At 35.9% G+C, this 13,487-nt stretch overlaps 1 protein-coding gene across 2 annotated transcripts in view; it reads right to left on the bottom strand.

Annotated features, from left to right (window-relative positions):
• Positions 1-13,487, bottom strand: part of GULP1 (GULP PTB domain containing engulfment adaptor 1) — a 306,541-nt gene that overhangs the window by 8,818 nt on the left and 284,236 nt on the right. The window contains exons 11-13 of one of the 2 annotated variants that reach the window (XM_065931908.1): positions 9,550-9,774; positions 7,270-7,408; positions 809-903 (exon numbers count right to left, since the gene is read on the bottom strand). In XM_065931908.1, coding sequence (XP_065787980.1) covers positions 809-903; positions 7,270-7,408; positions 9,550-9,774 — 459 coding nt within the window. The remainder of the gene's footprint in view (positions 1-808; positions 904-7,269; positions 7,409-9,549; positions 9,775-13,487) is intronic. The other variant, XM_065931909.1, reaches the window with a different exon arrangement.

Below are 13,487 nucleotides of genomic sequence, written 5' to 3'. Positions count from 1 at the left end.
CCTTATTATAGTGCTTATGATGCTAATTACTAATCATGACCCACTACACAAAATATCTTCAAACTTTCAGAACAATTCAGAATTGAAAAATAAAAGGGAGAGAAAGAAATGAAAATGCAACTGTACTGCATTCCTTAACAAGTGGTCATTTGGTGTCTGCTGCTTCAATAGGAGCCCAGAAGAGCCCACAATGCTGCCTTCTTTTTTTACATCCCCCCCTTCTTTGGAATTCTTGGTTTTAGCTATCAGCTTTAATCTTTTTAAATTAATTGTGGTACATGGTTTATAACATTATATAAATTTCATGTGTGCAACATTATATTTCAACTTCTGTATACACTACAGTGTGGTCAAAAGTTTAGTTTCCATCCATAACCATACAGATGACCTCTTTTATAATGATTCCTTTAAAAGACTGATTTCACTCTTACAAAGCTTTTCCTTCATTCACCCATTCACAATTTTGAAATTCATAATTGTTTTAAAAGACTGAGATCAAATCTTATAAATCTAATGCAATGACCTTTTAATTTTTGGATTTTGTTTAATGAACTCATGCAGACCATGCAACTTTGTATCAAAAAGATGCACCACCTTATTGCCACTGTAAATTGCACCATTAAACAAGACACAACAAAACCTTATCTTTAGCATCTGAGTATTTTTAGAGCTAAATGTATATTGTTATTTTAAAGCAATTATTTTCAGTAAGTTGATAATATATACTATAGTATATAACATTATCTAGGAACCACAGGGGGGTAAAAAAAAAAAACAAAACTATGGGCCAATCTGTTAAAATAGTCACCTGCATCTCATCTAATTTTGATTGAATGTCTGGTGGGAAATCCCCTGCTCCACAGTTAAATGGGTCGAAAGGTTCTGCTCCAAACAGGTCCCGTTCTAAAAGGAAGAAAATAATATAGTAAGTGAAATGATAAGGACTGAGTTGAGGTAACCAGCTCTTTGTGACCCCATGGACTGCAGCCCGCCAGGCTCCTCTGTTCATGGAGTTCTCCAGGCAAAATACTGAACTGGGTGTCATTGCCCTCCTCCATGGTATCTTCCCAGCACAGGGATCAAACCCAGGTCTCTCCCATTGCAGGCAGATTCTTTGCCAGCAGAGCCACCAGGGAAGCCCTAAATTTCGAAGCAAGATTAAATAAAGAAAAATCTGCAAAACCAAATAAGCCTCAAGCCACAGTAGTTAAAGACCAAAAGGAAGCAAAGATCCAATTTTATGATGATTTTAAAACTATCTGGTGACAAAAGACTATTATTCAGAGAGGTTTTTTTTTTTTTTTTTTTTATTCAGAGAGGTTTTTATGCCTTTAAGTAAGAAATAGCAAAATCACCAAATGATTGATAATTAGTATATTTGAATATCTACATTCTGCCAAAGCAATGTATTTTCTTTTACATTTTTATTCATTTTTGAAGCAATTTAAATCTATTGAAATTATTATTCACTGAAACTTCCCTATTCCATTTATTGATGACCCTACAACACAATAGTGACACAGTATGTAGGACCTGGTAGATTATTAAGTAGCTTAACTCACAGTTCATGCACTTTAATCTCACCCTTTAGCCAGAAAAAAAATTAAGGAACAATACCTTGTATAGCATGAAATCATATCACCTTCCTAGGTAACCACAATGAGACAATTTCTCTAAAAATGTCTCCTATCCCCCACACAATTTTTTTTTTTTTTAAATTGCAGTAATGGGGACTTTCTGACTGGCCAGTGGTTAAGGCTCCGTGCTTCCAATGAAGGGGGAATGGGTTCAATTCCTGGTAGAGAAACTAAGACCCCACATGCCACGTGGACAAAAAAAAAAAACAAAAACAACAAGCAAACACAGTAATAGAATATCAAAAAGATCCCTGTGTGTATATTTTAAAGGATACATTGCAATGAATACTTCAAAATATATAGAGAGGGAGCTTTTATATATTCTGTGGCTTATTACATGACAAAATTTTTTAAAGAAATTTCCTTCCTCTGAATAAATTCTAATCCCATCTTAAATGATAAAAAATTAAACTGTCCATAGGCAATAACATTTATAATGTAGCAAGATTTTCACTTTTCAATTTAGTTGCTCAGTTGTGTCTGACTCTTTGCGACCCCATTGACTGCAGCATGCTAGGCTTCCCTGTCCATCACAAACTCCTTGAGCTTGCTCAAACTCAGGTCCATCGAGTCAGTGACACCATCCAACCATCTCATCCTCTGTCATCTCCTTCTCCTCCTGCCTTCAATCCTTTTCAGCATCAGGGTTTTATTTAAAGAATCACGTCTCCGCATCAGGTGTTCAAAGTATTGGAGCTTCAGCTTCAGCATCAGTCCTTCCGATGAATACTGAGGACTGATTTCCTTCAAGATTGACTGGTTTGATCTCCTTGCAGTCCAAGGGACTCTCAAGAGTCTTCTCCAACACCACAGTTCAAAAGCATCAATTCTTTGGCACTCAGCTCTCTTTATGGTCCAACTGTCACATCCATACATGACTACTGGAAAAATCACAGCTTTGACTATATGGACCTTTGTTGGAAAAATAATGTCTCTGCTTTTTAATATGATGTCTAGGTTTCTCATAGCTTTTCTTCCAAGGAGCAAGCGTCTTTTAATTTCATGGCTACAGTCACCATCTGCATTGATTTTGGAACCCAAGAAAATAGAGTCTGTCACTGTTTCAATTGTTTCCCCATCTATTTGCCATATGCCATGATGTTTGTTTTTTGAATGTTGAGTTTTAACCCAGCTTTTTAAACTCTCTTCTTTCACTTTCACCAACAAGCTCTTTAGTTCCTCTTCACTTTCTGCCATAAGGGTGATGTCACCTGCATATCTGAAGTTATGGATATTTCTCCCAGCAATCTTTATTTCAATTTGTGCTTTATCCATTCCAGCATTTTTCATACATATAAGTTAAATAAGCAAGGTGATAATATACAGCCTTGACATACTACTTTCCCAGTTTGGAACCAGTCTGTTGTTCCATGTCTGGTTCTAACTATTGCTTCTTGACCTGCATACAGATTTCTCAGGAGGCAGGTAAGGTGGTCTGTTATTCCCATTTATTTAAGAATTTTCCACAGTTTGTTGTGATCCACACAGTCAAAGGCTTTAGCATAGTCAGTAAAGCAGAAGAAGATGTATTTCTGGAATTTTCTCACTTTTTCTATGATCCAATGGATTTTGGCAATTTGATCTCTGGTTCCTCTGCGTTTTCTAAGTCCAGCTTGAACATCTGGAAGTTCATGGTTCACATATTAATTGAGCCTTGCTTGGAGAATTTTGAGCATTACTTTGCTAGTATGTGAGATGAGTGCTATTGTGCACTAGTTTGAACATTTTTTGGCATTTTTCCTTCTTTGGGATTGGAATGAAAACTGACCTTTTCCAGTCCTGTGGCCATTACTAAGTTTTCCAAATTTGCTGGTATGTTGAGTGCAGCACTTTCACAGCATCATCTTTTAGGATTTGAAATAGCTCAGCTGGAATTCCATCACTTCCATTAGCTTTGTTCATAGTGATGCTTCCTAAGGCCCACTCGACTTCGCATTCCAGGACATCTGGCTCTAGGTGAGTGATCACACCATCATGGTTAGCTGTGTCATTAATATTTTTTTGTGTGTAGTTCTTTTGTGTATCCTTGCCACCTCTTCTTAATATTTTCTGCTTCTGTTAGGTCCATACCGTTTCTGTCCTTTATTGAGCCATCTCTGCAGGAAATGTTCCCTTTGGTATCTCTAATTTTCGTAAAGTCTGTCCCATTCTATTACTTTCGTCTATTTCTTTGCACTGATCATGAGGAAGGCTTTCTTATTTCTCCCTGCTATTCTTTGGAACTCTGCATTCAGATGGATATATCCTTCCTTTTCTCCTTTGGTCATTGTGGAGAGTTTCTACAAAACGTGGTCCACTGGAGAAGGGAATGGGAACCACTTCACTTTTCAGAAAACTATATTTTCTAAATTAAATGCTTTATAATAAGTAATATTTATCTACTTGAGCTCTATTAATAACATATTCTCAACCATTCCATGACTCCTGTTATGAAAGATTGTTACATAACTCATTGCAAATTTTTTTTTTTCAGATTCATGTATTAAATAAGTTAAGAAAAGTAAAATGCTTAAAAGTTTCTGGTGCTGGTGCTGGTAAGTACTACGTAAATAAGGACATAGAATTTACATCCAAGTAAAGTCACTTTTAAGAATGAAAGGAATGTTATCAATAGGTTCATCAGGATGAAAGGTATAACCCAGGGCAGTTCTGAATGAGTGGGGATTTACTTTTACTTTAGGTTTAACAGATGGGTGTTATTATTATTGTTGCTATTTATTTTCCTCAGTCTGATGTTTATTATAGGCAATAAATTGGAACTTGGAGAAACTTTTCTTTAGAAGAGTATCTTGGTACACATTTTAAAGCGATGCTTTACACATAGTAGAAAGAAATGAATTAATAAAGAGAAAGGTCTGTCAGGAGAGACAGATTCTCATTACACAGGTCTTCTAAAGTTGGGACTCAAAATCATCAGAGATTTCAGATGGGCTTAAGGAATTCTTCTAATATTTCTAAAGTACAATGCAAATTATGTATGAGTGAGCATGTTGTGCTTTTAGGTGAAATAGGTTTAACTTTAAAGTTATCATATTCTTTGGGGTCCATAAACCCTGCACAAGTTAAGAAGCTACTAATTTAAATATTAAATATATTAATATTTAATATTAAATATATTAATACCAAGCAAATTAATAAACAGAGCTCTTTGGCATATGTTGGCCAACTCAGATCTATGGATCTAAAACCCATAAAAAATCATGTAAATCCAATTTTCAATTTAAAAAGATCTAGTATGTAATTAATAATATGAAAATTATTTAATCTAATGCAAGAGCAAAAGGACAAAAATAGGTGATATTTCATTTGGTCATTCTTTCCTTTATCAACTAGACATTTATTGGAGACAGTATGTTCCATACATTTTGCTAGCCAGTGGATTAAAGCAGTGAGGAAAGGACTTTCCAGTCAAGTGTTTTCCATCATATAATTTATAACCAATTAGGAAATATGATATGAAACAAATTAATTAAAACCTCATATGTATTAAAAGATTAAAAATATGCTCTGGAGAACTACTAGGGTTCTCAGGCAGTAAGGAGAAAAGCTAAAGATTCTGCTTTTATATATTTGAACATAAAGAAAAGTAAATGAATGAATACATTTAAGATTTCATTTAAAGAAAAAGTCACAATACTAAAACTCCATTGGATTAGAGTTTTAGACAATTTTACAATTAAAATTGAGTTGAACAATCTGTCCTTAAATTGTTAGTATAGATAGACAAAAAGACAATTGATAGATAGTTGATAAATGAAAGAAATGATACTGTAGTAATCAAAACTCCATATCTATCATCTATTATCTATCTAGTCTTTCTATCTATTGATTTATTGTTGTATTTACTAAACTCTGACATCAGCATAGGTAGACATTAAAAAATATAGCAGGATGTGATGTCAGTTTCTCATTAATAAGTTCCTTAAAACAATTTAACTATCTCTACCTAGATTTTCCAAATGTTTCAAACTCACAAATGTCTAAAAGAGAACTCCTTCACTTTCTCCCTCTCTGCCTCAATTTTTCTCATTAACAGCATTTGGTCTAAAATCCTGAATTGTAATTGATTTTGAACTCTCACTCATTACCTGATGGATAACTCTCAATTACCATTCCTTCTAAATGTCTTAAAATCTATTCACTCTTCTCAATTTATATTCTATTCGGTTTTAAGTTGTCCATTGTAGATATACAGCTAACTTTTATTTCAAAATCTAGTGTGTATGCTAAACAAATGCCTATTGAATTAAATAAATGAATGAGTAAAAGAGTGACAAAATCAGAGGAGGTAAAAAACAGTGGTAAAAGAAGAGATCTGCCTGCAATGCCGGAGACCAGGGTTTAGAACACAGGTCGGGAAGATCCCCTGGAGAAGGGACTGGCTACCCACTCCAGTATTCTTGTCTGGAGAGTTCCATGGACAGAGGAGCATGGCAGGCTACAGTCCATGGGGTTTCAAAAAGTTGGACATGATTGAACAACTAACAGTTTCACCCCATCAACATTTTCATAAACAAAGAGATGTGGGACACTCACGAGGACAAGAAATACCCCATTTTGGCAAGATTTTCTATCATGACATGTATATTATGGATTATTTCCTTGAAGAAATATTCTGCGTCAATACAAAATATATTCAGAGGACTTTAAATATGCTATATTTCAACTTGTGTATTGAAATATTTTTGTACATTGACCTAACATTATTACTTTGCATTTACAAATTAGTCCTCAGAAATTTACTGAATGCCTAAAATGTGCAATGCACTTTGTTAAGTTCCACAGGGGAAATAAACTATAGGCTCTGAAATACTTCACAGCCTCAAGTTAAAACTTCAGAGCTACATTGAAAATGTCTTAAATGTGAACCAGAGAGGAAGCAATAAAGCATAATATGTAAAATTCTTTTCTTCAGTGACCTTTTGGATTTTTTGACTGATCATGACCATTGGGAAACCATTCTTTCACTTTCTGTGACAGAGCACAGATCAGAATATAGTCAAGACACAGATGACCAGCCTCTGCTAGATGCTTTCTAATTTAACAGAAAAAAAACTTACATATAGAAAGATATATGGAAAGTAAATCAGAAAAGCAATGTATTTATTATAGCTTTTTACATATCAAATAGAGAACACTAACATAGAGTTATAAAGAAATCATGAAATTCAAGGATTTATATATATGAAATTCATAGATTCATATGTTTCTTTAAGACTACCCACATACTCTATGATAAAAATTTAAACTGATCTGTCTATATATGTCAAAGATAATTAATTACCACCAGGGTTGTTTTTAATCATTTAAAACATACTAAAAATATAACCCCAAGCACAATAAAAACATAATTAAGTGCCTTGTATTACGATGTAACTAAGGTTATACCAAAATACCATTTTTCATGCAATAGTTTTAAATGCAAATAGTGATGTCTTTAGTAGTATACTCTGAATTATAAAGTAAAATATATAATTAACTGAATTTGGTACATATATATAAACAAAAATTCTTTGGTTATTAAAATTTCTAGTGAGCTTGTTAAGATATATGATTTCACATAAAGAGTTAATTAAACATTTAAAATGTACACAAATGTAGCAAAGAATATTGGTTTGTTTAGAAAACTTACTAATCTCGTTAGATCGGCTAGGTACTGGAGGCGGCTGCATGCCATTGTGAGTCGGTACTGAAGACTGGGGTGATATTGGAGAAAATGGAATCATATCAAAGATGTCAGTAGAGGGCAACTTAGGTGTCACACTGCCTGCCTGCAATGAAGATAACATGAATTAGGGTAGTATTCCACGTAGACACATTATAATGAAAAATATTTCACATACATATAAAACACATGTAAACCCAACACATGCAGTTGAGTTATATGAACTTGTCATTCTGTAGATAAAAAATGGTTAAGTAGGCAATTTCATACGAATTAACCACATATGCCAAATGCTCATTGGCAAGAAAATCTCTACAAAAATGTTATTAAAGATGATGGCAAAAATGGTTATGACACTTCTAGAGAGATGTATCTTTTATATTGGATTTTTTATATATCTAGAAATAATTGCCATTTTATCAAAGAATTGAAAACATGCTACAAACTATTTATATAAAATCTTGATATCAGTAATGCATTTTGTATAAGATTTAGACAGACTGAACTTAAGTGATACATCTTAAATATAACCATTCAAAAGCAATTGATATTGATTTAAAAAAAATTTCAAGGAGTCTATTTTAAATTGTATTTATAACTCTAGTGACTGCCAACTATTATATTCATTGCAGTGACATTTATTCTTGGAATAAGTTTTCATCAAGTTTTCTACAATAAATAGCTACCTTGTAGAATAAATTATAGTCACTAAATATACCACCAAAATGGTTAAGTTATCTGGGCCAATCTGGGCTTGGACGTAATGTCAGAATGAAACAATCATCACTTTACATAATATGTAATTTTATATGTAAAATCACATAATATGTAATTGTCATACAGGGAAGAAATTATTTATATATATATATGTATATATTATATATCATCTATAAACCAAAGAGAATTTTCATTTTGGAGAGAAATAGTGAGGGGAAATTAACTTTTCGTATAAGAACATGAACATATAGCACTGCTTAGAGTTGTACACATTAAAATTTGTGTTTTCAGAATACATTTTTTTTAATTTATAGGTGATGTAGGTAATGAAAAATAAGGCTGATTGAGTGTAAAGAGTGACTGATTTGCTATTCAGTTTACATGACTGTTATTACATTTTTTCATGCAGGAAAATAAAATAGCTGACATCTTCCTTTCTTTAGCAACTTACTTTCACTTTGATAGTTTATCAGTCACAAACACTATACAAAGACTTGGAGGAAACTTTATCCCTCAGCTCCTTCCTCCTACTCAGGAATGTTGTCCTCCTAATCAGCCTGTCTCTCCATTTGCCCTGGCATTCATCTCTCTCCTCTTTGTCAGGATTTAAACATACTCGAATCTTGACTTTGTTAAAACAAACCAACCAAAAAGCTCTTTACTCAGGGCTTCTTTACTCCTCTAGACTCTCATTTCTCTTTCTCTTCCCTATTGAAGCTGAGCTCTTTGAAGGAGGTATTACATTTCTTGCCTGTTTACTTCATCCAATCCTCCATTAAGATCATTCTAGACTGTTCTTTTTTTTTGGATCACACTCCACAGCATGTGGACCTTAGTTCCCCAAAGAGGGATGGAACCCAACCCCGTGAACGTGGAGTCTTAACCACTGGACTGGCAGAGAAGGCTCTTTTTGCTTAACTGTACCTAAACAGCTTTGCCAGTATCACCAATGGCCTAACTTCCCAATTACCATATTCAATGAATCTTTTTTGTTTTCTGTTTAAAACTTGTATTGGCATATAGATGAGCTACAATATTGTGCTAACTTCAGGTGTACAGCAAAGTGAATCATTTATCTATATCTATATATCCACTGCTTTTTAGATCCTTTTCTGAAGAATCCTTGAAAGTACCTGTCCTACTTCATCTTTTTGTGGATTTGGACCACCACTCTCTACTGGAAGGGCTTCCCTTGTAGCTCAGCTGGTAAAGAGTCTGCCTGCAATGCAGAAGACCTGGGTTCCATCTCCTAGGCTGGGAAGATGCCCTGGAGAACAGAAAGGCTACCCACTCCAATATTCTGGCCTGAAGAAACAGGACTGAGTAACTTTCACTTTCACTTTCTCTTTCTCTAAGAAACTCTCTGATGTCAGATGACCCAAGTATGCAAAAATGGCACATAAAGGCCCCAGATCACATCATCAATTCAAGACATACTTGATTTTTTCAGTACTATATAAATGGCATATATTGGCAGAATTCAAAATAATATATGGGATAATAAAAATAATTTTCTATTTAGCAAATTACATGAAGCCTTGGGATGCTGCTGTCGCTGTCTGGCTTGGGAAGGCCCTGTTTAGAAGGTGGTGGTATTAACAGTCCCAATGATAGTTTGGAATCAGGAGAGTTGACAGGAGTGACAGTAAGGGAAGAAATATTTAGACAGGGAGATGAATCATTAGTACTATGCCAGAAAGAGGATGAGCATCTCTGAAACCCATGTTGCTCATGATCAGACATTTTGTGTAGCAGCTGGAAAGGAATGACAGAGAAATATACTAAGGAGAAGAAAGAAGACATGGAGGAAAAAGAATATATGAAAATGTATTCATTAAAGAATATTGTGAAAATGATAAGTAATTTCAAAACAACTTTTCTAAGATTAAAACAACTGGTTTGAGTAGATTTTTTCCTATGGCAGGACCTTCAGATTCTGTGTTCTTTAATTTGAAGCTTTTGCACTGAAATATTACATTTTTATATATTTAAATAAAATATTGCATTCAATATAACTTAAGAGAAAGAAGGTAGAGAGGGAGATGACAAATGCTTGAAGATTTATTTCTGAGAGAGCTTCTTTGTGATGAGATGGGAGAAGGAAAAAATAGCAACAAGAAAAAACGTCAGTGGGAGTAAAATCTAGTAAAAAGTTAAGTCTGTAGAATTTTCAAAAATGGGTGCAACATACATTTTAGATTTAATCCTCCAATCATTCTTTTAAAGTCTTAGTATTAGTAGTATTATACCATTATCACATTAAAGATAAGGGCGTCAAGGCCCATGGATTCTTCGTGATTTATTCCTATGTAAGGTAAGAAGCAAAGTCAAAATTCAAAACAATCTGACTCCAGTCATCATGCCCTTTCTATAGGTAGTGAGTTCAAAGTGGTAAAATTTTGGGGGGATGGACAGAGGCATTGTTGAGTGACTTCAAATAAATCAGAGAGATACATAATAATAAACTATTATAGCATACTGTACGAGGTCAGTCTTTGGATGACTTTTGGAAGCTATTTTCATTACATCAATGAAAGCTATTGTCAAATACTGAGCTGGACAGAGTTGAGCAGCCAGATGTCAGAGTGGTCAGCTAAAACAACCTCACAAATGAAAGTACATAATAATTGAGCCTTTATTCACTTACTGTGATAGTGTAAGCAAGAGGCCAAAAAGAAAGTGCTGGCTTCATCAAGGTCCCATTCCCCGATGAATGGTACTGGGCAAAGGTCAGAAGCATCATTACAGAAGCAGGCCATTCTCTCTCTCTTGCCAGGGAGCCCTGAACAAAAGGTTCCTCCTGGTTTGGTTTGGATTTGGGGGAGAGGATAGTGGTACAGAGGGAAGATCAGGGAAAAGAACTAAGAGTAGAAGATACTTAAAACAGAGCATTACTGGAGAAATACCACTAGTATTTCTCTAGAGGAGTGATACCAAGGGATCATTTCATGCAAAGATGGGCACAATAAAGGACAGAAATGGTATGGACCTAACAGAAGCAGAAGATATTAAGAAGGGGTGGCAAGAATACACAGAACTGTACAAAAAAGATCTTAATGAACCTGATAACCATGATGGTGTGATAACTCATCTAGAGCCAGACATCCTGGAGTGCAAAGTGAAGTGGACCTTCGGAAGCATCACTATGAACAAAGCTAGTGCAGATGATGAAATTTTATCTGAGCAATTTCAAATCCTAAAAGATGATGTGGTTAGAGTGCTGCACTCAAAATGTGAGAAAATTTGGAAAACTCAGCAGTGGTCACAGGACTGGAAAAGGTCAGTTTTCATTCCAATCCCAAAGAAAGGAAATGCCAATGAACGTTCAAACTAGTGCACAACTGCACTCATCTCACATGCTAGCAAAGTAATGCTCAGAATTCTCCAAGCTAGACTTCAATACATGTACAGTATTGATACAATATATTCAATACAATGAATACAATGTATTCAATACAATACAGTACATGAACTGAGAATTTCCAGATGTTCAGGCTGGATTTAGAAAAGGCAAACTAGAGATCAAATCGCCAACATCTGTTGGAGCATAGAAAAAGCAAGAGAATTGCAGAAAAACATCTACTTCTGCTTCACTGACTACACTAAAGCCTCTGACTGTGTGGATGGATCACAACAAACTGTGGAAAATTCTTAAAGCGATGAGAATACCAGACCATCATATCTACCTCCTGAGAAACCTGTATGCATGTCAAGAAGCAACAGTTAGAACTGGATATGGAACAATGAACTGGTTCCAAATTGGGAAAGGAGCAGATCAAAGCTGTATATTGTCACCCTGCTTATTTAACTTATATGCAGAGTACATCATGTGAAATGCTGGGCTGGATGAAGCACAAGCTGGAATCAAGATTGCTGGAGGAAAATATCCATAACCTCAGATATGCAGATGACGCCACACTTATGGCAGAAAGTGAAGAGGAACTAAACAGCCTCTTGATGAAATGAAAGAGGAGAGCTTAAAAAGCTGGCTTAAAACTCAACATTCAGAAAACTAAGATCATGGCATCCAGTCCCATCACTTCATGCAAATAGATGAGGAAACAGTGGAAACAGTGACAGATTTTATTTTCTTGGGCTCCAAAATCACTGCAGATGGTGATTGCAGTCATGAAATTAAAAGACGCTTGCTCCTTGGAAGGAAACCTATCGCCAACCTAGACAGCATATTAAAAAGCAGAGACATTACTTTGTGGACAAAGGTCTGTATAGTCAAAGCTATTGTTTTTCCAGTAGCCATGTGTGGATGTGAGAGTCAGATCATAAAGCAAGTTGAGTGCCAAAGAATTGATGCTTTTGAACTGTGGTGTTGAAGACTCCTGAGAGTCTCTTGGACTCCTAGGAGATCAAACCAGCCAGTCCTAAGGGAAATAAATCTTGAATATTCATTGGAAGGACTGATGCTGAAGCTGAAGCTCCAATACTCTGGCCACCTGATGCAAAGAACTGACTCATTTGAAAAGACCTTGATGCTGGAAAGATTGAAGGCAGGAGAAGAAGGAGATGACAGAGGATGAAATGGTTGGACGGCATCACTGACTTGATGGACATGTTTGAGCAAGCTCCGGGAGTTGGTGATCAACAGAGAAGCCTGGCGTGCTGCAGTTCATGGGGTCATAATGAGTTGGACATGCCTGAGCGACTGAACTGAACCGAAGAGTTGAAATGTGTTTTCAAGGCCCCCCAAAAGATGGTCTGGATGAGACCATTAAGAGGCCTAGGCCAAGGGCCTCCAATAAGGAGGCCTGTAAATGGAGGCACCTGGGCTGAAATGCAGCTATGTGTAAATAACAGTGTGGCTGCGTGGGTGGGGCAGGGGCCAAGTCCTGGACTGCAACTCCTCTCCACGCAATGCGCTAAATGTGCAGTGCTGCCAGCAGCTTTCCCCTAGGAGGCTTGCCACAGAAAGACTTTGTAACTTTGTAGGGTCTGGAGGATTTGGCCTGGAGTCAGACTTCTAGGCTACAAATCACACTGCAGATATTTTTCAACACTAATAGGACTTGGTGGTAGCCAACACAAATCTGGCTTTTGATAAACTTCATGGTGAAAGGTGGTAACTAAAATTATAGTTAGGAGAAACAACAAGCTTGAAAGCATCTTTAAAGTAGAAGTCACTTCACCCATTTCAGGAAGCAGAGAGGGAAACAGGGCAGTGTAAAGTGAGAGATTTAAGTCGAGGAAAGCATTCAGTGTGGAAACAAGTCTGTGATGGTCCGAGTTATATAATTTATCACTATTAACACGCACATGCATGCGTGCTCAGTTGCTAAGTTGCCTCTGACCCTTGTGACCCCATGGACTTAGCGTGCCAGGCTCCTCTGTCCATGGGCTTTTCCAAGAAAGAATACTGGAGTGGATTGCCATTTCCTCCTCCAGGGGCTCTTCCTGACTCAGGGACTGAACTTGCATTTCCAGGATTGGCAGGTGGGTTCTTTACACCTGATCCA

This window comes from Muntiacus reevesi, chromosome 3, assembly GCF_963930625.1.
Source record: "Muntiacus reevesi chromosome 3, mMunRee1.1, whole genome shotgun sequence".
NCBI lineage: Eukaryota > Metazoa > Chordata > Mammalia > Artiodactyla > Cervidae > Muntiacus > Muntiacus reevesi.
The sequence above is the reverse complement of the archived record's forward strand: the minus strand, read 5'-3'. Positions and strand labels throughout refer to the sequence as shown.